Source organism: Mus musculus, chromosome 6, assembly GCF_000001635.26.
Source record: "Mus musculus strain C57BL/6J chromosome 6, GRCm38.p6 C57BL/6J".
Lineage (NCBI taxonomy): Eukaryota > Metazoa > Chordata > Mammalia > Rodentia > Muridae > Mus > Mus musculus.
This window is the reverse complement of record NC_000072.6, coordinates 11,916,352-11,942,489: the sequence shown is the minus strand read 5'-3', so window position 1 is coordinate 11,942,489 and position 26,138 is coordinate 11,916,352. Positions and strand designations below refer to the sequence as shown.

General features: G+C 38.0%; 1 protein-coding gene across 20 annotated transcripts in view; it reads right to left on the bottom strand.

Moving 5' to 3' along the window:
• Phf14 (PHD finger protein 14) overlaps positions 1–26,138 on the bottom strand; it is a 192,432-nt gene that overhangs the window by 157,667 nt on the left and 8,627 nt on the right. For 5 of the 20 annotated variants that reach the window (XR_003956260.1, XM_006505196.4, NM_001168382.2 and 2 more), the window contains exons 1-4: positions 16,198–16,609; positions 15,653–15,763; positions 8,471–9,237; positions 916–1,060 (exon numbers count right to left, since the gene is read on the bottom strand). Coding sequence is in view for 14 of the 20 variants with exons in the window: in XM_006505196.4 (XP_006505259.1) it covers positions 916–1,060; positions 8,471–9,237; positions 15,653–15,763; position 16,198 (1,024 nt within the window). In the remaining 6 variants the exon portion in view is untranslated. Of the gene's footprint in view, positions 1–915; positions 1,061–8,470; positions 9,238–15,652; positions 15,764–16,197; positions 16,612–26,138 lie in introns of those variants that run through there. The other 15 variants (XR_003956263.1, XR_003956261.1, XR_377293.4 and 12 more) reach the window with 6 other exon arrangements.

Below are 26,138 nucleotides of genomic sequence, written 5' to 3'. Positions count from 1 at the left end.
ATTAAGTTCCAAAAGATCAGCCGTTTGCACATTTATTCTACACGATGCCTAAAAACTACAGAACACTAAGCACGCAGGATAATAAACAAACTACTGAATGGTTTCAAAACATAGAGCAATAGGAGGTCTTCCCACTATGACCCTCAATCCACTGCTCCATGAGGGCAAGAGGAGCTCTGTGAGAGGAATATGTAATCCCAGAAAGCAAGGGAAGGACACTGCCCCAGAAATACTGCTTTGGACTGAGCAACAGCAGGCGTACTAACTAACTGCCAAATACATTCCCACTGTTGCCAGGAGTTCATGAAATACCAATCCCTCCTCTCTCTGCTCCCTTTTTCCTTCCACCCTTGCCCAGAGGCAGTCTCTGTATATTCCCTCCCAAATAAACCTTCCATGTGAGATCTGTCCTTGACTGGTGTGACTCTATGGCATCCATGGCTTATAGATCATAACAATGTTCATCAGGCAGAATGTGAAATCACAAGTCTGTAAAATCAGTCCTAGGTCATCCTCTACTACACAGCAAACTCAATGTAAACCTAGGGTACACAGGATCCTTATGGAAACACTCAGACACACACACACACACACACACACACACACACACACACACACACACCAATACAGCAACATTAGGACTCAGGGGACGATTCTGTGGTCCAGTGCTTGCGCTCATGTAAAAAGCTGGGCTTAGGTGGTATATGTCGTGTGTGCACGCGCGCACACACACTCCACATATATATACAAAATAAAACAAATTTCAAGCACTTTATATATATTATTTTCAATTAAATAATATCATATAATAGTGTAGTAAAACTTTAAATGAGTACAAAAGGGAAACAATTTAAAGTTCCTTTGAATAAGATGTCAACCAGCCATTTCTAACAGGAAAAAAAACAGCAAAATTACCTTCATGAACTGTAATGCCACAATTATCACACTGAATTATTTCATCTGCATCTTCACTATTATCTCCAAGACAAACACAGCAAATCAGAATGTGGTCCATTTTCTGAGAACTCCAATTTTGACTCTTCTCAAGAATCAGAGAGTCCTAATATTAAAATAAATCAGAAAAATCACGCTTTAATTAAAAAGTAATTTAATACACACAATTCTCATTTTGGTTCAAAATACTTTCTTGTACTTCAAATTTATGTGGCATTCTATTAGTAGGTTCAAAGAATGTTACACCACTGTTCAAGGACCCTTTACACATCCTCTTACTCTCTCTTCAGGTGCCATGTGTTCTCCCCTCTGCAAAGGAAGAAGGCACAGGCATGCAAATAGCTCTACCTGCTTAACATTTGACTTTGGCCCTTAAACTAGGGAAAAAAGGAACACTCAATCCTCAAGTAATTATCAGCTCTATACACACTTTCAGAGTCTAAGATGTGGTTTTTAAACTTCAGTAAAGTTGCTATCTAGGAAAGACAAGACACACATATACAAAATAGGAGGAAAAAAGATAAAGATAACATGTAAGCAAGTATGCATTTGATGTCAGAGACTCTAGACTCCAAAGTATACAAGGTCCAGAGTTACCCAACTACTCAGAAACAGCCTGAACACATCAGCTACAACAGAAAAAAAGTTAAGTAATTGCTAGAAAAGTAAGAAAATGTACTCTTTACTTTTATGTCAAGAAATATCGAGGGCAAACTGGTAATAAAGATAGCTAGCTACTATCAATATAAACGATAAAAGCCTTAGTATCCGATGAGTATAAAAGGATAAAATTTCAAAAATGAAAAGTCTATCCATTGTAAATTTAAACCTTTTGCATTTGTGGATGTAAACTTTAATAAGAAAACACTTCATCCTGGCACAGTGGCACACACATAGCTCCAGCCACAGAGAGGAGTAGGCCGAAGGATAACATGAACCTGGGAGTTAAACTCCAGTCTGAATCAAATAGCAAGACTCCACCTCAAGAAACAAAACAAAGAGTCCTGTTATATTGATATGTAACAATCAACATAATAATGTGGTATATATGGACATTTTCATTTACAAAGCTAGCCACAAAGAGGAAAGGATGGACAATCCAGAATACCCCACCCGGGGATCCATCCCATAATCAGTCACTAAACACAGACACTATTGCATATGCCAGAAAGATTTTGCTGAAGGGACCCTGTTATAGCTGTCTCTTGTGAGGCTATGGCAGTGCCTGGCAAATACAGAAGTGAATGCTCACTGTCATCTATAAGATGGAACGAACACAGGGCCCCCAATGGAGAAGCTAGAGAAAGCACCCAAGGATCTGAAGGGGTCTGCAACCCTATAGGTAGAACAATATGAACTAACCAGTACCATCAGAGCTCATGTCTCTAGCTGCATATGTAGCAGAAGATGGCCTAGTCTGCCATCACTGGGAAGAGAGGCCCCTTGGTCTTGCAAACTTTATATGCCCCAGTACAGGGGAATGCCAGGGCCAAGAAGTGGGAGTGGGTGGGCAGGGGAGTGGGGGGTGGGGTATAGGGGACTTTCAGGATAGCATTTGAAATGTAAATAAAGAAAATATCTAATAAAAAAAAAGCTAGCCAGTCAAAAGCAAAATTGTTGATAGTTCCAGCCACAGTCACTAAATATATTTAATTCAGTCACTAACTATATTTAATTTCATATTAATTTTTTGCTGGTTTATAGCACTTTAAATTCTACCAATACTCTCAAAGATAACACTTGGAACCATCATTTCAATAAAAATTGTAAATGATATGTTTAAATATTTTGTGGGGAGGAGCTTTTTGAGACAAGATCCAAAGATCTCAAGATGTTCTTGATCTTCCTATGTACCCAAGGTTGGCCTAGAACTTCTAGTCCTCCCGTCTCTACTTCTCACTAGCTCTGATTACAGGCATATGTCACAACACCCACTGACCATCCTGAAAGGTCACAAGAAATAATTCTTTTGACTCATTTTATGAATAGTATCTAAAATTACTACCGCTGTAAAACAAATCGGGGAAAGCGAAGTGAGGCTATCTTGTAAAGAAACTCCTGTGCTTACATTATCTTGGTAGCTAATGAACATCCTGGGTTCATTTGCAGCTTTCATTACAGCTGTCGAACACAGTGTTCCCGTTTGTAAAATGAGAATGACCAAATTAAAAGGGGCCAGAAAGGTCATTGTAAGACTCCATAAAGCACTAAAGGTCCTCAGTGCGGCATTACCCATGCCCTTCCTCCTCTCCTCTATACTTCCTGTACATGGCTCATAACAGAAACACGGACTGACACCTAAGCATTAGGCAAGGGTGGGATGAGCTCTTTTGAACGTCAGAGGTAAGTGACAAGCCCAAATGAGCACTATAATTCACCATCCCAGTGGTAACTCCAAACGTTTCCGTAGGCCATCACTTCTAAATCACTTGTCTTTTGTTTTGTTGAATATCATGAGCTAGGAAACGACCTAGTGAAACAGAGTCTGATTTTTTTTTGTTTTTGTTTTTTTGAGACAGGGTTTCTCTGTGTAGCCCTGGCTGTCCTGGAACTCACTTTGTAGACCATGCTGGCCTCGAACTCAGAAATCCACCTGCCTCTGCCTCCCAAGTGCTGGGATTAAAGGCGTGCACTACCACTGCCCGGCCCAGAGTCTGATAATTAAGAGGCTACCTGTGCTATCTGTGTTAATGGACTGTCAACATCTGTATGATAGAATTACATCTAAGCCTTAGAAAATGGCTTAAGAGAGAAATATATGAGAATTCTACGATTAAACCTGTGAATGGGAAGAAACTGAATTCTTGAAGTAGAAACTGAATCAGTAATCTGTCACTTCTGTGATGAGCCCTGGCTTTTCCCTCTGCCAAGGGGAGAAATGGAATTTTCTCTGTTTTCTGGTTTTATGCAGAAGAACAATGACTAAGCTATCTCTGCCAATTATCTCAACATGTACTGTGCTCTAGTGCCTGGGAATAAGAAAACAGCAGTGACTTCTGGTTAGGATCCTCTGATCCAGAGACGCTTGTCCCAGCTGTACTGCCAGGAAGCGGGAACTGCAGCCCCACAGTGTTCCATAACAGTGGGCCACAATGGTTCAATGGGAAAACCTAAATCAAAGTTTTGAAAACATAATCTTAGTGTCTGTTAATAGAGCAGATATGCATTACTGTTTAAGTGTTATTTAAGAACATTTATAATCAAAATAATAGAGTCCAGTTTCCTATGAATTTTTTACCATATTTCTGAAGGTATGTGTCATCTTTCAAAGGAAACTGGGCTAAAACCTTTAACAAAAAAATTAATGAAGCTTTACACAAAAATAGAAATTAGATAAGTAAGTTATAGATGGCAAAAGAAAACATCTCAAAATTAGAAAAAAAGAAGGCACTACAGTAATAATTCAATGATTATTTCATTTTTCTCCTTGGAATTTAAAGTTAATCTTAAAGAAAAGAACTTACAGGAGGTGAGATTACACAGGGAAATATATTTATATGTAAAAGCTAAGCAAAGGGTCTAAATGGAGAAGAAAAGGGCGCATGTAAAGAGAGGAGGGGAACCAGGCAGAGTACAGGGAAGCAACTGAGAACTCAGTATAATGTATGAAGATTCTCGGGCAAACCCCAATGGCCTGTATGCCAATCTAAAAATTAATAAATACACAGTTGCCTAAAAATGAAACATTGTCTACAGATCTCCCTGCACTCTAAAACATATTTTATGTCATATATTCTATAAGATGTTTATAAATATATACAAAAGGACTAAATTGAACCTGTTGTATTTAAATTCAATAGAGACAATTCCACTATACTTTAAATGGTACCAGTTTTAAAACATAATTAAAAAAATGCTATACCAAACATGTGATCAATGTTTTATTTGAAAGTTTAGCTCTTAAGATTCTCAAATGTAGGGCTGGTGAGATGGCTCAGTGGGTAAAAGCACCTGACTGCTCTTCCGAAGGTCCAGAGTTCGAATCCCAGCAACCACATGGTGGCTCACAGCCATCGGTAATGAGATCTGACTCCCTCTTCTGGAGTGTATGAGGACAGCTACAGTGTACTTACATATAATAAAAATAAATAAATCTTAAAAAAAATCTTCATTTAAAAAAAATCTCAAATGTTTGTACAATATTCCAAAACTGTTTTGAATAGGACTTACAGCAAATTTTTTCTACAAAATGTGCAAAGAGATAACTAACTAGTAAGTCAGACATCCCAAGCACACACACTTCTTCAGCAGTATGTAACAAGAACTGTGAATGCTTTGTATTCATTGGATCCTGTGCTTGATTTACTTGTACATACTTGCTCTATGGAAACACAGATGGTTTTTCAAGAGAAAGGGTTAATATTTTCCTACTTAAAATTTGATAAATTTTGCCAAAATCCTTACATATTAACTGCAAACATCAAATGACATCTATCATTAAGCATAAAAGAACCTTATATGACAAATTCTTATACTAAGCCAAAAATATAAGGTTGTAGTTATCAAAACAGTATTCCAAGAGCCAAACTCTTCTACAATTTCTTCCTCAATGAGAAAGAAATATTTCCTCCTTAACAAAACAAGACTAGAAATTCTACTGAGAGAATTTCTTCCATTTATAAATTTTCAACTACAACTCTAGGTTCAATGTCTTGAAATTGAGAACCGTTTTCTGAAAATGTTACACTATCCATCTTTGAAAAACTTAAGTCAGAGATAAATGGGTGGACAAAATGGTATTAGTGACACTCAGAAGTTTCCAAATGAAGGATGAAAAAAATACAGCCATACTGCAGGGCTGCTATCCAAACTGTACTAATTTACAAACTACAAAGGCAAAAGCCAACAGTCACCAATTTATAGAAAATGTAACTCATCAAGTGCTCCACCCACTTTAGAGTGGCAAAAGTATGTCCCAGGAAGCTCTCTTGCAGAAAGTGCACAGTAAAGTAAAGTATCTCATGATGCCACCTTGCCTGTTTCTGTATCTTTAGTGTAGTTTTGTTTTTGTGTTTGTTTTTAGAATATCTAAGATTAACTTGAAATTGTAAACGTCAACAGATGTAGTCTATGTAAATACTCCAAGTCTTCAATAACGTTTTAATAAAGGGATCCTAAAGCCAATATGTTTTAGAAGCACTCCTCTAGGTATTGTGAAGCCATCAAAGAGTGTGAGTTATAAATGGGCCCTGAGCAAAAACAGTGAATTCTCCTAAGAAACTGAAAATTGTTATGGTTCAAGAGCATCATTTCCCTATAGACGATGTATATCATTTCTCTGTAAATATACCTGACATTGCAATAAGAAAAGGCTACCAGCTATGATATTCTTGTGTATATTTCTAAAGCCCTGCTTTTGGCTGTCTCTACTCTAGAGTAGACCTACAGGTTTCTCAACACCTACAGGCAAAATAGAGAAATATAAAATTTCAGAAACAAACTTAACTACAATGAATATTTAGTTATTATTATTACCTAAAATGGGTAACTAGAAAGACTGACAAAACTATTAGCCATAAGGCAACAAAAATAAACTTTAAACATCTTTCTTATAAATACAAGAGCTATATAAACAGAAAATCTAAACATAAGTAATAATCTAAACATTAATTTCTTAAGTAAAAGTTGATATTTAGTTTATCTTATAATTTAAATGTAATTAAAATCATGAAAATTATTAAGGAATTAAAATAGATATAAAACTGTAACAAAGTTTTACACAGGCTGTTCTAGAGAAATCAGCCTTCCGTAGGTCAGTCTATGTGGGCACTTTTCTACAGGTCAGTCTATGTGGGCACTTTTCTACAGGTCAGTCTATGTGGGCACTTTTCTACAGGTCAGTCTATGTGGGCACTTTTCTACAGGTCAGTCTATGTGGGCACTACTTAAATATAGGTCTCATTATTTACCAGACTATGTAAATGTTTTCACTAGAAGAAGAAAAAGACACTAACACATATATATGATCTTAAAATGTATTATAAAGTTTAGCCTGTTAAGCTATAGTATCAAGTAGAGGTTATTAAAACAAATACTTTTCTACACCTTTACAAGTGTCCCTGTGTATTAACGTGAGTCTTCTTCAGAAGTTTTCTATTATTAAATGACTTCTGTGAATAGTAACCTAAACATGAAACATTAGATATGCTGCCAAAAGTAAGCTCAGTCAATAGATATAAGTGCTAAATGCTATAAAAAATAAACTGAACAAATGCCCAATCTAAATATTAACAAATATCCATAAATACGCCAAGACAGCATGTTACAGTTCATGCTACAACCTTAAATAGTGCCATACTATCTCCTCAAATGAGTTTTCCTTTACCTAAAGATAAGAATTAGGATAGCAAAAAAAAAAAAAAAAAAAAAAAAAAAATTAAGATAGCATTGAAAGCAGGCAACATTCTTCATGGGAATAAGAGCAATCTAGGAATTAATCAGTGCTTATCATATAAATATAAGCTTTTAATTCATCTCTGCTGGCATGGAATCCCTGAGAGTTTGCTACACATTATTTAAGAGAAACAAGCCCACAAAATCTATAATAAGCTTAATTAAAATAGACAGTTACTACTTTGAAAATCTGTAAGCAGAAAAAATAAGAAAAAATAAAGCATAAAGAAACTCTACCAGTTTAAGATACCTCAATGATATGTAAAAAAAAAAATGGTGAAGCAAATTTTGTTGACATAAACACAATAACAGAAATGACATAGTACAGTTCTGCATGTGATGTAACATACATCTACATGTAAGACATCAACTCAATCTTTCTTTTGGAAGGAAAACACATAGGCACACAGACAGAGACACAGATATGTTTAACTGAAGTCTTGAACGTTGCCTCTGGACCAATGGACAAACCTAACTTGCAGAAGAACTTCAATGGCAGGACTCATTACTGTTGCTTCAGGATAGAAATGTTTGTTCTATGGGGCAAAATGTTTGCTTTTATTTTTACTTCTTTGCAGAAAATTTGCTCATTAAGGATGCGTTAGGAGAAAAAAAGTACATTTTACTGTCACACACATAAACCAAAGATTGGAAATACACTGAGGACTGCTACAGCTGATAACTAACTTTTAAAACAACTCTCTGAACGTCTGAGAGAGCAAAAATGAGCTTGATGTTACCTTCTTCTAATGTACGCAAAAGCCTTACTTCAAAACTATGTTTGAAGAAAGAGCCTCTACTTTCCTAATCCACTCTTTGCCAGTTAGCATCTATGAACAGAAATAGAAATGGGAATAGAAAACTATCATTTCCCAAATCTACAGATAGAAAAATGTATCTCTACATATTTTCCTTGGAAATGGAGACTACAGATCCAGGAGAATGTTGACAAATAGTGAATTAATTAAAAGTTTGTTGACCAAATGAATAAATGTTAAATTCAGGGTGTTCATTCACTCCTACATCCAAATAAAAATTCAAGGATGCCACTTAATAAAATAAGTACTGATTTAGAAAATTCCCTTTCCCCAGACAGACAGATATAAAAATTGGGTTGCTCTACCTCATTACTCTTGCTTTGAGATAGGGTCAGGCTATCATTGGTCAGTTCCTCATCATCAGCACTGTTTCTGCTAAGAACTTTACTCCTCTTCTTCTTGCCACCTGCTTCGCTAGCAGGGCTGCTATGATCTTCATCATTGCCCTCATCATTCTCATCTTCCTCACTCCCACTTCCCTCATCGTCATCATCCTCATTGTCTCCATCACTGCCCTCCTTCTGAGACGCTGATCGCCCCTTTCTCTTTACTACAGTAGGTCTCCAGTCATTATCATCCTCACTGTCATAATCATCCATAGCATTGAGTTCTTCCATGGATACAAAGTCCAACAGGGGACGGTTCCGACGAAGATTCCATTTCTTGGGCTCACTGACTTGTTCCTCCGTGGTGGTGGTAGTGGTGGTAGGGACAGAAGGGGAGGTGACAGCAGGAGGGCTTGTGGCTGGTGTGGTGCCAGCAGCAGAAGCAGCTGCACTATCAGATACTGTTGCTTTCTCTTTGTCCTTCTCCCTTTCCTTTTCTTTCTCCTTTTCTTTCTCCTTTTTCTTTCTAGGTCTTTCTCCGTTTTCTTCTTCTTCCTTCTTTTCCATTTTAATTAACTGTTTGTCTGATGGCATTATTTCCTCTGTAGAATTTTTAAGCTGTTCTTCTTTTACTTGAATATCTTCATTCAGTTCTTCTTCTAAAATGTTTTCCTCAGAATCACTACAGGAACCTTCTCCACTGTCCTTTGAAGGATCTTCACTTCCATTACCACTCCCTTCAGAATCTGTTGAAAATATGAGAAAAAAACCACACATATGTATATACATACACACACACACACAACACTGACACAAATGAAACCACCAAAACTTGTGGATAACTTGCAAAACAATATAAACAAATCTAAGGCAAAGGATGGTAGACATTCCCAACCTCATTAAATAATAAGTCAACAAAGTTGATATATGATTTAATCCAGGATGAACTAATGAAGATGAGAAATGAAATGTATGTTAGAATATACCTTAAACATAGTACCACTGATTTATATCAAATAGCTAATAGCAGTATAGTGACCTAAAGATAATTACTTATTTTCTAAATGTATGTTTTAATGAGAAGTTGACTGTAACTTAATCATAATAATTTATTATTCTTTTACATCCTTCTTTCATATAATATGCATACTTAAACTAATAAATCAAATCTCAAGCAAAACAATGTTAGCCCTGTAAAACTGTCTATTAAACTTTTTATCTATCAAAACAAGCAAAGATCTATGGTAGTCAACTTGTAGCAGATGTCTGATCAGTACAAAAGCAAAGCTAGACAATACAATGGCACATAAAACAGTGGAAGATGAAAGAAGATTTCAGTCTCCCTGATAAACAGGACACTGCTTGTGTCATGTGTCATGTTAGCCTTCTAAGTTCCAGCTACTAGATGCGCTTGAATGGAAAACGCTGACAAAGAAATGAGTCTATCCTAAATGATCAGCTACCTGCTACTGAATGAGTAGGCTATGGTTATTGAGTAGCTCATGCAAGCCTTTAATTAGCAAGCTGTTTCTATCCCCACCTAGGGCAGCAGAGTCCACAGCAACCCAGCACAATTTTTATTCTAATCTTGTCTCAGACAAGCCAACAAATAAAAATTTGAAATATTTGGACAGGAGCATAAATGGAAGTGGAAAAAAAAAGAGGGAGATAAGGATTTGTATACAACTGTAAAATTTATAGAAAAACAAATTGTCTGCATCTATAATCAAGAAAATAGAAATACTAAAATAGCATAAAGTATTATTGCTTCCATACAATTTTAATTTCTTTGAATTTAACTTTCTTTGACCTGTAAATTTAACTAGGAATTTAAGGTTCAAAAATTAATTAGTATATCTAAATCACCTAAGAAGCCCCATATACACAGCTAATAATCAAACTATCCTGTGTGTTAGTTAGCTCATGTAAGAAATGAAAACAGATTTTGAATGACTCAAAGAAATTATTATCAATCTCAAGACTATCAGCTTATTTAATAGTGTTTTGAAGAAAAACAAAACCACACGTATTCTAAAGAAACTTACACAGGGCAAAAGTGCACTACTATCCAAGCCAATCAATTCCTTAGGTTTCAGACCTCTGGAGCCAGGTATGTGTGCTTAAATTTGGAAATTTTCACATTTTACGCCTATAAGGTACTATTCTATAATCAAATACAATAGTTCAACAATATAAAGTATAAGTATTTACAGAGTATGAGATATGACACAAATTAAGTTGATTTTAAATAGGTTTTGATATTAAACAAGTCTCTGCCAAAGTTAAGAAATTCTTATAGCTCTCTGAGCTTTTTGGATTTAAAGAGTATAGACTCAATATAACTTCAAAGCAAAGTGACTTGTTTTCAGCTCAAGAGTTCTACAAATCATTATGAAAATTTGAATTTTTAAATCATTCATAATAATTAAACCTAACCTACAAAGAAAAATCAGACCTACCTAAAATCAGCAATAATTTCTACAATTTTTATAATAATGGTCTTCTGAAAAATAAGCAGATTCCACTAAATACTTCAAAGGCAAGCCCTTGTGCACAGTAACTAAAGAACATCACAACACAAGCAACACCGAAATCAAGAAAGCTAAGCAGCAGACAAGAAGGAAAGGTTCTAATCTTCTAGATCAGTCATCTAGAAGCTATTTTAACACAATAATTTATCAGCCAATAAAACAACCCTAAAGCTCACTAGTACAGATTCCTGGTGAGAACTCAACGTTGTAACACCTGGTAAACTTTACAAATATCACGAAGTTGTGATTTTATTTTCGATGTCAATACTCATGCAATTATTGTCAAATGTAGAGGTAAACTAATATTCTTTGATTTGTTTTTGTTTTATAACCATGTCTCAGCACAGTGCAATGTTAAGTTCAACTGTTTTACCTTTGAACTTGTCAATAGATTATTACAAGAACATGACATTCTTCTCCAAATACAAATACTAGCCCAACGTTTTAGTCACAGAATGTAACATCTTAGTCATAATCTAATCTAACAACAGGACCAGGGTCTTGGGAATATAACTTTTTCATAACTAGTCATTTTTTGGTACATATTCTACCATATTCTACATATTCATTTGAGGAAGAGATATTTATTCATAATCACGGATGAATAACCACAATGAGAAAACAAGGTCCACAACTGGCTATATTTTTAAAGGCTGCAAAAGAAAAAAACATTTCTATTTCCATGATGTCAAAAACTACCCCATGCTGCCTTCCAAACTTAACATTTCATGTGGAAAAAAGGAAAGAAGAGAAGGAAGAAAAGCAAAGAAAGAAGGAAAATGAATAGTGTCAATTATCCATATATTCTGAAAATTTATCTTATGCATAAGAACAGAGTAAATTAATCCCACATCTACAATGAAATTTTTTAACATATAAAAATAACTTTAAAATCAAACTCCTATTCCTAATTTAGTTACAAATTAAAAAAACAAAAACAAAAAAAACCTTCAAAGCACACAGTATTTCAGGATCTCTCAAAGTAACATTCATTTCAACTGTTAAGGAATTTTTTTTCAGTTACAGAATTAACAATATACTTTCAAAAATCCCTTGGCAATATTCAGATAATATGAATGCAATAATCAACAGTCATCAGTATCATTACAACAAAGCTCATTTTTTCTTCATGATAAAAAATAAATATAATCAGTACAATTTAGAGATTTAAAACTATGAAATATAATCTCTGCCCAACAATTCCATAAACTTTATTCTTTTCATAGGTACAGAGCAACAAGAATTAGCACCATAAATAAGCATAGTAAATAAGACAGACACCACTAGTTTGCTGGTTAATCCTGAGTTATCCTAAAGTCACCTTTAACTGATTCTGAAGCCCATCACTCAACCCAACTCATTCTCTACTGACTCGAGTTACAGATTCTGGGGAAATTTAAACTAGAGCTTCTCTAATAAGGACAACTCTTGCCTCAAAAGACATGCATGCACTAGTTCCTAAAAACACTGGCAGTCACACAGCAGGTACAACATGTAGGGAAGACACTACAACACTACAGGCATCAAGTATAAGACAAAGATGCTATAAACACCACACTATACTACACAGAACAAACCTCTACAAGAGAATTAGCCAACACAAAATGCCAACAGTACCAAGGCATTCTGAGAATCCCACATCTAGAATAAGATCTCCATCTTCTCACTATTTTCTAGGTATGTTCTACCCCAAATAGAAATAACATTTCCGCATCTCCATACCTTAACATTTAATGTTTCCCTCACCAAAATTGTTTTTCTCTAAATATTCTTAGTTCACACTCCTCCTCTCATTCCTCAATGGAATTGATCTATCTATCTATCTATCTATCTATCCATCTATTTCTCAATCTGGTCTAAAATAATTCTTTCTCCTGACTGGAACTATACACAGAATCAACCACCCCTGTATTAACCATCATTTAATAATAGCAATCTAATGACTTATTTGTGATTTCACTGTAACATTTGGAAAAGTATTGAGTGAAATGCTAATGAATATCATTTGATCAGGTTAACGGAAAAGAACTACCAAAAAGAACTACAAACACCTCAACCTGACTCTTCCAGCTAGATTACTCCTAGGCACAATGGCTACACTAACTAAATAACCCATCAAAATCTAGTTAACTCCCGTTATATAGCAAAGAAAGGAGGAAAGGCCAGGACACCCCAAGTTTATATTAATAATAAGATTACTAACTGCTCACATCTTCAAAAGCATTCAATTTAGATAAAAAATAATAATAATCATCTCTAACCCTAGGCACAAATCAAATAAACTATTTATCTAAGCTAAACCACATAATTTCCAATATTGGGCTGGTTTAGACCTACAAAAATAAGTCACTTGTATATGGTTCCACCTAACATTTCTATATATGGCTTTTCTGGAGGTCATTATTTTAATTTAAACTGTGCCCTAACTGAGGGCATATTTATTTATTGTCCTCAACCAACTATGAGAGGAAATAGTGCTGATCTAGCATACATTAATATCTCCTCTCTGAACACCAACACATCTGAGTCAAATGGAAAAAGAAGACTCACCTGCCATTGACTATTATTTAAAATAAAATCATATTCCACTAGCTCTTTTTCACAGTAACATGCAGAAGCTACAAAAGTAAACTTATGACCTGAAATCTTAGCTCACATATACTCGCCAGGAGCCAGGGCAGTAGACGAATGGGGATTATATGTTAAGAGGCAACAAATAGTATGAAGTTTTTAGTTCTTTTAGGGATCAAACATTTGCCAAATATAACGTCCCTTCAACATCTTCAACATCCCTTCTGGAACCTTGGCTTGGCTTAATACCATACACTCTTTTTCAGGTAGCTTATAAACTTATCTTTGGACTATTTCATCCCTCAGAAAGAGAAATGTCTGGGAATGACTCCACCTTAATAAACAAAACAATAAAACTATCAAACCAGGATTTATTGAAACCAAACCACTTTTGAACATTTACAGAACGTAAACGTCGGAGTTTGTTTCATTGATTCCTATCTTTTAAACGGTAGCAACTTCTCATTTTAAACCTCACCTATGCACCAGTACTACCTTTCAGCAAAGAATACTCCTGTTAGTCAACCCTAGGAAGAAGTCATTTACCTCCTTTCCCTTTCCTTGTTTTCCTTCTTTGAAAGTACCAAACCTCAGTGAATCAACTACATAGGAGATAAAGAGCTGCAACGTGAAGGTTAGAAAACAGTTAATCGAGGTAATTTTTTGAGTGTTGACGGCTGGCGTGAACTCATTAGTTGCCACAATTGCCAGGCCATTTTGATTTGAGATTCTATCAATCCACTTTTAGCGTAGTCGGACCCACTGGCTATCAGTTTCTGAAGAACGTCATGAGCAGTCCTTTAAACTCAGTTCCTCTATGACTGTGAAGGAGTATCTCCTACATGAGCTATTATAAAGTTAAACGAGATTCTGTAGCAAATCACAATGCAAACTGTCTGCTGATGCTGTTAAGAGTAACACAATCCAAGGAATTTTTTGTTTGTTTTCTAAGACAAGGTTTGACTCTGTAGCCCTGGCTGCCTTCCAACTCGCAGAGTTCCTCCCCACTGCTAGGATTAAAGGCATGTGCCAGGAGTACCTGGCTGATGCAAACTAATTTCATCTCTTCTCACCACCTTTAAAAAGAGAGGTGAGAGTGTCGGAGAAAAGGAGCAAGACGTTCCAAACTCTCAGACTGCCTGATGGGACGGTAACATGTCAGAGGGGCTGGTGCATGATGGGATATTAAACTATGTCAGACGGACTGCAAGTGTGGTCTAGCAGCAGAGCCTGTGAAAGGCCCTGCGTATGCTCCCACTGCTTCAAGATAAGAGCCTCAGAAGAGCTGAACTCAGACAGGCTTTTATCTTATACTTTATCTAAATGTTCATCAATGGGAGCGAAATACAAAAAGGTCTTAATGTTCAGGTGTCCACTGATGCTTTGCAGATACAACAGCCTGTATCATTCTGTTTCTCGGGTTGCCTTAACTGAAACTTAATACATTAAGTACACAGAAGAAGAATGCACAAAGAAAACCTCTAATGTTCCCTCTCTGCTTTTAAACTATGTGAACATACAAGTTCACCACCTCTTCACATCACTAACTGGAATAAGCAAGCACTCAAGGCACTGGGCCACGGTACCTGCTGTTTTAAAGCACAAGGTTTCCTTGGGCTTCATTGTTAGCGAGCTCGTGCACAAAAAGAACTCCCCTAAGTATGCCTAGGGGGCTGATATGGGAGTAACACTGCGCAAGAATATTGTGGTCCATATTATTCATAATATACTCTTCTACATCTGGGGTACCTCAAGTCTTCACTCGAGTATATAAGCATAAATATAGTTTAGGGTATAGATTGGGAAAAATGTTTCTCCTTTTTGAATAAGGCTTCCTCCCTACCAGCTAACCATCTGAGTAAATCTGGACGGAAGCAGAAGCCATAGTAGGTTCTAATGAGAGGTTCTTAGGTTAATGTGAGAAATTAAATGACCAAAATAAATGGTTTGTGTGCACAGTAAATGAACATTTTAATCAAAAGTCTCAAAAAAAAATTAAAAAGTTAAAAATGCAGTGAACGGCAGAAAGCTGTGAAAGGGAGAGAAAGCAAACATTTACCTGAAGCATCTCCAACTTTAAAATCACTGTCATCTGAACTATCATAATCAAGAGCTTCCAGGAGAGAAGCGGCCAAAGGCTTCACCTGCCTCCTCTTGGAGCTGCGATCCACTGTTAAGAGAAAAAATTACAATCATTTTACAATCTCACCAAACAGGGAGAACTGTGATGCTGGGGGAAATAGAAATGACTTCGTGCACTGCACGGAATCTCCAATTGACTTCTCCACACTGAGCTTGGTGGGAAAAGTTGGGTTTGGGGGCGCTGGATGCAGAGAGCCTGGCTGCCCCTGACGTTAGGCCAGGACCAATGCAAACAGCCCACATCCTCGCAGACCCCCGCCTAACTTCTGACCACTCGGTAATCCCTCACTCAGACAACGTACGGCCACGCACGCTATCTCGGAAGCCAAGGGACCACGGAGCAGCTTCCAGCAAGGGTCCGTCTGTCTGTCTGTCCTGCAGGACCCACCCGGCCCTCCCTGCTCAGCACCGCCTGACTTGAAAGGAGAAGTGGCGCGGGGCTGAGGCCTCGGAGACACTTACTAAGGAATCCGTGAGGTGGTCGTTTGGAGAGCTAGGGAAGGCTGCGAGAGGCAAGGCAGCAGGGACGCGCAGAGGACCAAGGAGACCGGTCGGAGAGCAGCTACCGAGGCAGGGCGCTGCGCCGACCGAGCAGGGGCGACCCCGGGGGTGGGCTACTGTCCCTCCCCACGCCCCGCGCCCGCCCGCCCGCCCGCCCGGCGCCCCTTCCCCCGCGCTCCCCGGCCAGGGGCGCTAGGCCCGAACCGGCCGCCCTGCGAGGGGAACTGCCCCGGTAAAAACTGGAAATAAAAAGAAAACTTTATTAGCCTGCACCAGAAGCAACAAAAGACCCAGAATTTGCACAGCGGAGGGCCTTCTGTCAGAGACAATAGGGAGAACAGCGACCCGGATACAGCTCCGACAAGGAGGAAGTGAAAGCCGCCGCGGAAACGCCGCCCTGGGCAGCCGAAGCTGAGGGCGCATGCGCGCACTCGCTCCCTCGCCGGAACTCAGTAACTTTAAGAATATTCACAGATTCTCTAGTTCCATCCATCTGCCTAAGAACTAGTCATTGCTGGTGGGAGTGAAAACTGGTACAGCTACTATGGAAATCAGAGTACAGGTTCCTCACGAAGCTGAGTCTCCATCTACCTCAAGATTCGACTATAACACTTGTACTTCCTAGTTTTGTGTATCAACTTAACACAAGCTGGAGTAATCAAAGGAGCCTCCCTTGAGGAAATGCCTCCAAGAGATCCAGCTGTAAGGTATTTTCTCAAATAGTGATCAAGCACTGAGGGCCTAGCCCATCATGGGTAGTGCCATCCCTGGGCTAGTATTCTTTGATTCTATAAGAAAGCCAGGGGAAGAAAGACAGTAAACAGAACTCCTCCATGGCTTCTGCATCCACTTCAGCCTCCAAGTTCCTGACCTGCTTGAGTTCCTGTCATGACTTCCTTTGGTGATGAACAGCAATGTGCAAGTGTAAGCTGAATAAACCCTTTCCTCCCCAACTTGCTTCTTGGCCATGATGTTTTGTGTACGAATAGAAACACTGACTAAGACACCACTCAGACGTTGATATTTGCTCATTCATGTCCATTGCTGCTCTCTATATAATCACCAAAATTTAGAAACATTATAGATGTCCATAAGCTAATGGTTGAATAGTGAAAATGTTTTATAGTTACACAATGGAATATTATTCAGCTGTTAAGAAAAATGAAATTTGCAAGAAAATGGACAAACATAGCAAAAATTATCCTGCGTGAGGTAACTAGGACTCAAAAAGACAAATATTCCATTTTTCAAAGTTAGGAACATAAGTTAAAAAGAAAAGAAGAAAGACAACTATTTTGTGTAACTCCAGTAAGTAAGTAAGCCTCAGAAACAAGGCAGACAGGAGCCAAGCCCAGGACTGGCTTTAATAGGCTAATGAACGAATCTGAAGGTGAAGTTAAGATGCTAGTGAAAAAAAAGTCTAATGGGGGTGGGAAATATAGAGAAGACAACTAACACTAAAGACCCCTTCAAAAAATATATGGAAAAACTGTTTACCACTCTACAGGGGCCTGGGATAACAGAACCTAAAAAGAAGGTAGACTAAGTTCTCATGCAATAGCTAACTTTATTCAGAACATCAGAAAATTTAAACTGTAAGAGTTAAGAATCACAAGAGTAAAGAGTCCAATTGCAAGGAAAGCTGCACATGTCAAAAATGTCTTTTCCTTGGTGGTAATAAACAAATAACAATAGTTAGCTGTGATGGATAAGCTGAAATAAACTCACTCCTATTCACTACACCTGGGAGGAGCACGAAGCAGTCCAAAAGCAAGTTCTGTGTTCTGAAGAAACTGAGCTCCAAGACTCTTGTCTTGTTGTCTTATAGTCTCCCAAGCACTCAGAATTCTCTTCACCAATTCTCCTCACTAAGAAAACAGCATTCTGGGGACTGTGTTACAACAGAAATCTACAAGCATAGAGGCTCTTTAAAGCAAATACAATATGCAAGGAAATGAAATAGAATATATTTACTCCCCCATATACTGGGGGAGACAATGCCTCAACTAGATAGCTTATCTCACCAAGTGAAAACTCCAGTGCTACAAATGGGTTCTCTCCTGTTGAGTCACTGGACAGATTCCATACAACCCTTCAAGTATCACAGACTATTGTTACTTGATCTCTACAACCTGATAGCAAATCCCTACTGCTGAAGACACTACTTATATTATTGAACATTAAACTGGTGCTCAACTAGAAGTTCCATCCCTAATGGCTAAGGTTAAGGTGCTCTGCACACTATGAGAGGACGAGAAACGTAATCATCAGCACCTCCCAAGCACAAACACTGAGATCTGGCCTCAGACAAAGCAACCTGCCTCCAAGATATGCTGGTGCAGTAGTGGCACAAAGGTTACAGGAGTAACCAACCACATTTGATTGGAAGACATCCATATAAATAAACCACAGTACTCAGTATTACTAAGAGGAAAAAAGAACATAATACAAATATGGCAAATCTTATATTGATATTACACAAAGGTTTGAATGAAACCAATTAAACTCATTTATTTATTCCACAAATACATGTTGAATGTCAGTATGTTTAGAATGGGAAATGAAATGTTTTGAAAAATTGTGAAATTTATAGACATCAAATCACCGAATGCAATGAGGAGGAAACTCTTCAAAGATATTTTCATTGAAACATATTTAATAAATACCATATATAGCAATTTAAGGAATGTACCAAAATGATTATTGTCTTTTCCCAGCCACAGGTTGAGATACAACTGAATATATAATCAAGTAAATTACTGTTTGTTACTCTGGACAACCAGAGAAAGAATACACACATTCAGAGAGGAGGAAACACAAAGGAAAAGCATTCTAGAGCAATTTATATTTATACTCATACACAAAAAGTTTAAGTATGCATCTAAACTGGGGTGGGTGTCAAGAGTGAAGGGAGATGTTTTTTAAAAGTACAGAAATTCCCAGGGCTAAGAGCATGTTGAAAAAATCCGATTGGCACACTAATATGTTTAGGTAATAAAAAAGAAATAAAATTTTACCCTATAAAATAAAGATTTATTTGATATGGCTTGGCTCAAAAAGCAGGGAAATTGTTATTGCCAATAAAATGAAGATATTGTAATGAGAAATAATTAGTTAAATTATCACATGTGATTATTGATCACAGTCTACGGGCAACAAGTACTTCTTCTAATAGACCATCGAGATGGAGCAAAAAATAAATAAATGGCCTGAGATGAAAGCAATGCCAAGAACAGCCAATATGTATATTTAAATATAATAAATAAATATTAAATGTGTATTTAAATAGTGTGTGTGTGTGTGTGTGTGTGAGTGTGAGTGATGAGCAAAAGTTCAGAGTTTTAAATTCATTGTCAAGAAATACAGCTTCTCTGTTACTCAAAACTAGGATTTCTCAGTGTAGGCACCATGGATACTTTGGGCTAAATAATGTAGTGTAGAAGATGACCCTGTGTCTGTAGATGATCCAGCTTTTTCCCTCTAGCAACAACATGCCGAAGCAGCTCACCTTTATTCAAGTTGTGATATCTAAAAAGTTTTTGCCAAATGTCCTTTGAAAAGAAAAGCCAACAGTGGTAACCTCATTCATGCCTCTAACTGAGAATCGGTGTTCTAATAAAATCATTGAGCAATGCCAACAGCCAGTGATCTTGAATCCACAGGTTGAAATTTTAGACAAGTCTGTGAGCATTGAGTATATCGATTGGTAAGGAGGCTATCTGAAGAATTGAGAATAGGTTGCAACATCAAAGACTTCTCTTTGTCAGTGTAATTAGACCTTTCCTTTTTGTCGAAATTGGACTCATATCTATCCTGTTCATCTGTATCGGTCTCAGAGTCTCTTGGAAATGGGACTGCAGATGTGATTTGTGTTTGGCCCTAAGAAGAGATTTGGCAACAGAAGCCGACAGTAGCTAATCACCTGTAGTGTAGCAGCAAACTGTAGTACAGAGAAGCTGATCTTATTATAGACATTTTAATGCAGGGGCTTTTCTAAGTTATAAAGACTTTCCAAAGGATGCTATGCTGGAGAGTTAAATGTCACTTTGGCACAATGTAGAGTCATCAGAGAGGAAGAAGTCTCAACTGAGAAAATGCCTCCATATGATTGGGCCAACTGAGGTGGTAGTCCTGGGTTCTGTAAGACAGGAGGCTGAGCAAGTTATATGCAGCAAGTCAATAGAGCACCCTTCCATGGCTTTGCATCAGCTCTTGCTTCCAGTTTACTGCCCTGTTTGATTTCCTACCTTGACTTCTTGCAATGATATACTATGGTCTGGGAGCAGAAGCCAAATGAGCCCTTTCATCAATCACTTGCTTTGGTTAAGGCTTTCATCACACCCAGAACCAGCAATTTCTTGGTTCTCTGGCTTCGTCTCTGGTTTGTAAAGTATCTGGGAAGCTGTTTGAAGGTACAGAGACTTGGTGACGTGTTTATTCCCAGGAGGACTCTCAGCTGCTGCTAGATTTTGCACCTCCAATGGTACTAAAAAAAGTATCAGCTTAATATTTAAACTTTATAAAGGTTTCTTCTTTATGGCCAATAGAAAAACAAAATTGTACCACACTTTCTGGCATTTATAAGAAGGATGACCCTTCTTTCAGGGTCCATCCAAATATGCTCCATTTCTTCATGAATCTTTATGAGAGAAGTAAATATTTAAATATTTATCTGTGCTTATGACTACCTTTAGATGTACAGAATGTGTTTTACTAGGATTGACTTAGATCTCCATATTTCCACAAACTATTTCTTAAGGACATCTAAGCTGTTTCTATTATACTCTAAACAATATTTCAGCTCCAATTCCAAAGCCACCTTCACATATTCAAGCATCTCTTCCAACAGTGTCCAACTTAGGACTGTCAATATGTACACTAGCTTTCTAAGAATACTATAAAATTACTTCAAAGTGGATGGCTGAAGATAACACGAAATTATTTCCCCACAGTTCTAGAGGTCAGCAGTGTGGAGATGAAGTAGTAAACAAAGCTATTCTCTCTCTAGAGACTCTGGAGAATAATCTATTTTTTGCCTCTTCTAGTTCCTAGTGGCCCTTGATGTTTCTGGGCTTCAAACAACAAATGCAATCTCTGCTTCTCTCTTGACTTGGTCTCCTCTGCATGTCTATATTTATCACCTTCTTGTAAGAATAGTAAGCATTTGATTTAGGACTCACCCTACTCCAATGTGGCCTTATTACCTTAAGTACAAGTACCCTAATGTCTCAAGATCGCATTAGGAGGTTCTGTGGCTTCATGGATTTCAGGGAAGCATAAGTCAACCCATATACTGTAAGTCTGTACAATCTACATCATCTGACATCAACTAACTCTTCTAGTTCTAGGAATGAAAGCCTGAGAAACTTAAATCAAGTAAATGTATGCATATTTTACTAGGGCCTCATAGTTTGAGAGAGCTGATATTTCTTTGATAAAGCTGATAAAGTCATTCTGGTTGAGATTACAGAAAGAATGAGCTGATTATTTTCATGTGTTCTCTTTATTAGCTTACATTTATTTAAGTGTATATGTCTTTCTGTATGCCTGTATGTCACATTGTGCAGCTACTCCTGGAAGTTTTGATAAAGAAGGCATTTCATCCTATAACTGGAGATGCAGGCAGCTATATTCTGCCCAATGTGGGTGCTGGATCCTCTGCAAGAGCAGCAAGTGCTCTCTGAGCCATGCTAAAGAATCTTTTATTGCTTGATGTAACTGTCATCTCCCAGGCTTATTGCCTCAGTCTGCTAACCTAGGCCTAGTTCTGGAAGTTTCTAGCCTCTGTAGAATCATATCTAGGCCTAGAATGTTTTCAGCCTTTGAGACTTACTGCTGAATAAACTCACCCTTTCTTGTTCTTGGCTGACTCTGGCTAGCTGGTTGAACTCAGCTGTTTGGGTTCAAAATTCCTCTCCAAGATGATCAGGCTTCTCTTTTGGCCTCTGACTAAATTGTTCTGCTTAACTTGTCTCTGTAAAACTCTCCCAGTAAAACTGCCTCCTCTCTCTCTCACTACACTTCTCCCCCAAGTACCTTCCCTTTCCTCTCTCTTCTCATGAGAGTTGGGCCTATCATATTCTGTCAAGCATTTCTGTGACTTGTCATTTTGTCTGCCCCTCAATTAGACATCACTTTTACACATGGGTGCTTCCTCCTACTAACTAACTTTACTTCCATTATTTAGGATTAAAGGTGAGTACTAAGGGCCTGTTTATATTCCAGCCAGAGTAGCCATGTTGCTTTTTAGAAGTGAAAAGAAAACTGCTGTATGACAGATGTGAGAGATGCTTTGTAGGATCTATCACACTCTGCTGATCTCTGTGCCTGTTTTTATGCCACGTATTGTTTTGATTATTCAAATGAGTCCCATGTTGATAGATTAAAAAAATCCCTCTACATAGTCCCTTTTCTGTTTAAAAACAAACAAACAAAAGCAAAAACAAAAACACTGTCATCTCTTCAGTCCCAGTGATTTAACATCACTGTGCAAAAATTGTACTTATATGTATTTTCATTTATTAGGGTTTGCTTCTTAGCTGTCCACCAAAAACTCATGGATTGAAAGCCTGGCCCCTAAAGCAGCAGTGTTCACAGTCTTTAGGAAGCAATTGGATCATGAGTGAATTAATCCATTTCTGATTCATAGCCCCATGGGTGTGAGGCATGAAGGAACCTTGTTACAGGAGTGAGAACTCTTTGCTTCCTGGCCACCATAAATTGAGCAGCTTTCTTCTGTCACATAATTCTCCCTGGCATACTGAGTTACCTAGGGCCTAAGGGCAGCATAATCCAGAGAAGGGAACTTAAATTGAAGCCTCAGGACCATAGAACCTTTGCTCTTATTGACTGACTATTTTAGGTACTTTAGTCACAGTGACAGAAAGCTCAAAAAACAGGATTGTACCCATAATAGTGACCTCAAAAAATTAGCCTTTATTTTTAGTGTATGGGTGTTTTGCCTACATCTGTGTCTATGTACTATGATACTGAAATTAATAAAAATAAAGAGGACTATATGTAGTATGTCGTGCTAGACTATTTAAGCAACTATGGAAAGACAAGATTTGGATTATCATACAACTTTTAAAAAAACCTGCATGCAAGCCCCAGACAATCTTAAAACAGACAGAAGTGGAAGAGCTCACATTGCTTCAGTTCTAAATGAATAATCAAAACAGTCCGTGGCATAACAACAGGCACAGAGATCAGTGGAGTGGGATAGATCCTACAAAGCATCTCTCACGGCTGTCAGCCAATGGTTTTCTTTTCACTTCTAAAAAGCAAAACAACAACAAAGTTGGAAAAACTACACTTGATAAGTATGGTGGCTTGCGCCTCTACTCCCATCACTCAGCAGTGTGAGGTTGGAGGATTTCGAGTAGATTGGGACCAGCCTGGACTACAGTGTTAGTCCAGGCCAGTTTGACCCTGTCCCCCAAATAAATAAAAGTCTACCCACCCCCAGCCCCCTTTGGAGACAGTTTCTCATATATCCATGGTACACTTTGAATTCATTATACAGCCAATGCTCGCATTGAACTGCTGATCCTCCTTTTGCCTCCCACATGCTGGGATGACAGGCCGATACCACCCCTGCTGGATTTATAGGCATCCATATATGCAGCTCTATTTAGGTTAACAAACTATAAGGTGCAGGTACAGAATGTGATAAGGTGGTATTTTATTACGTACAGAGGTTTAAATCTAAGGTCTGAGACATGCTAGATGTGTATTCCACCACTGAATTACATATCTGCAGCTCTGGTTTTATTTTCTGGAGACAAGGTGTCACTATGAAGACCAGAATGGCTCAAGTCTCAGGATTTCTTGCCTAAAGCTCTGCAATTACTAGCATGTTAGGAACGAACCACCATGTCCTACTGAATATGCTAATTTGACATATATAAACACTATGAAGTGATTACCATAATAAAGCTAACATATCTCTTCAGATCACCCTTTTACTGTTTGTTTGTTTATTTTGAGACAGAGTAAAAACACTATAGCTAATGTTGGCCTGGAACTTCTGATGTAGTCTAAGCTAAACTCAAACTCAGGACAATCTTTCTAAACCAGCCTCTATAGAGCAGAGAGGATCATACCTAGCCACTCTCAGCTACCTTTTTTTTTTTCCTTTTTTATTTTATTTTTGTAATGACAACATTTAAGATCGAGTCTGTTAGCAAATTTAAAACACAAAATTCACTATTAGTAACTCTACTCACTGTTTTGTAATCTCCAGACCTGATTCTGCCTGTGTGGCCGGCACTTTGCTGCCTTTCACTAACATCTCCCATTCTACCCACCCTTCAATCACTGACAGCCATCCATTTCCTCGATGTTTCAGGAGCTTAAACTCTTTTTTCTGAGAGCCTATATGCCTTTATTTACTTCCTTAGGGTCAAATACTGACATTTTATTTTATGCCTTTGATAGCACCATCAATTTTTGTTTATGTGTGATCTCTGTAGCTTTTGGTTGCTGTCCACACATGTGAAGTAGGTACCTCTTCCAGCTTTTATTGGCTGGATTCATCAGGGAAAGCCCTTTACCAGTCAGTACATCTACTGAATATGGATACACAACAGTTGGGGCCCAGGAGTGAGCTTGATGCTGGACCCTTTGTCAGGCTGATCTGGTACTCGGCTCAGTGGGTAAAACTCTGGGAACTTGTAGACGTTGGAGTGATTCTGTATTTTTTGGTTCACATGAATGAACTTGCCTGAGGCCTTGAACCTCACTGAGCAGCATAAAGCATAAAGGTGCAGGAGTTTCTGGGCTCTGGGGTTCACTGGGCAAGTCATGTGCTCCTACATTTTTTTAATCCCATGAAAACAGTGGGTACCATTAATAACCCAAAATGTTTCTAGTTTGGGGAAGGGCTCAAAGTAAAGGGGGTTCTACAATAGATCTAGGCTGCAATGTGAACTGTTCTTCAACTATTATATGTGACTCAATATTTCTGTGAATTCTTGTAGCATGGTAACATGCTACATATGTTTTTATTTAATCAATAACTGGATGTTGTCTTGCAAGAAGGAACCAAACTGAAGCCATTTTGAATAAAATTTCCATTCTGAATCAATGTCAAATAAAGTTTATGTTCCAAAGACCTTCCTGGGTAACTGATATCCTGCTGGGCAGAGAGAAAGAGACAAGACAAGACAGACAGACAGAGAAGTATATGGGTAACTGCCACCCTGGCTGGCAAGTTGAAACATGAATGATAGGTGAGTTGCCTGCCAGAGTGGAATGACCCAACCAATGGAAAGGGGACAAGTGTACCATAGAGGGCTGTTCCTAAGGACGTCCCTTATTCCTAAATACGTAACTGAAACCTGGCACACATGTTCATGGTTATCAAGCTTCAAAGCTCTGTAATAGTCTCTAGATCAGGTGGGGTGGATGGTTCCCAGTTCAGCTCGGAGCATGCTCTGTGGCCCTGACTAATCAGCAGCAGCTGACTAAAGTGAAATCTTCTCAGCTGCATTCACCTAGTATCTGAGTTGTGTTGGATCTAAGAGGACCCCACAGCAATGTGACAACAAAGCTACAAGACTGTAGGTGAACAGCAGCATGCCATTGCCAGAAAGGAACAGAGCAAGCCACATAGGTTCTACTAGATCTTAAAGCTTGAGTAATCGGGGCGAGCAAGTGTCACAGATAACTATAGTCCATACTCCTTTACCAGTGTCCCTTCCCTTCTTTGTCTGCACGTGCCATTCTGTGGACAGTTTCGCACATGCAGTTCTATTGGTTTGGTTGGTTGATTTTAGTACTTTAGACTGAACACAGAGCCTGGGAGAGATCAAACACATGCTAAACCATTGAGCTAGATCCTTAACACCTTCCAATTTCCAATTAACTGAGGAAGAAATCTGACATTCAGATGCTCATCT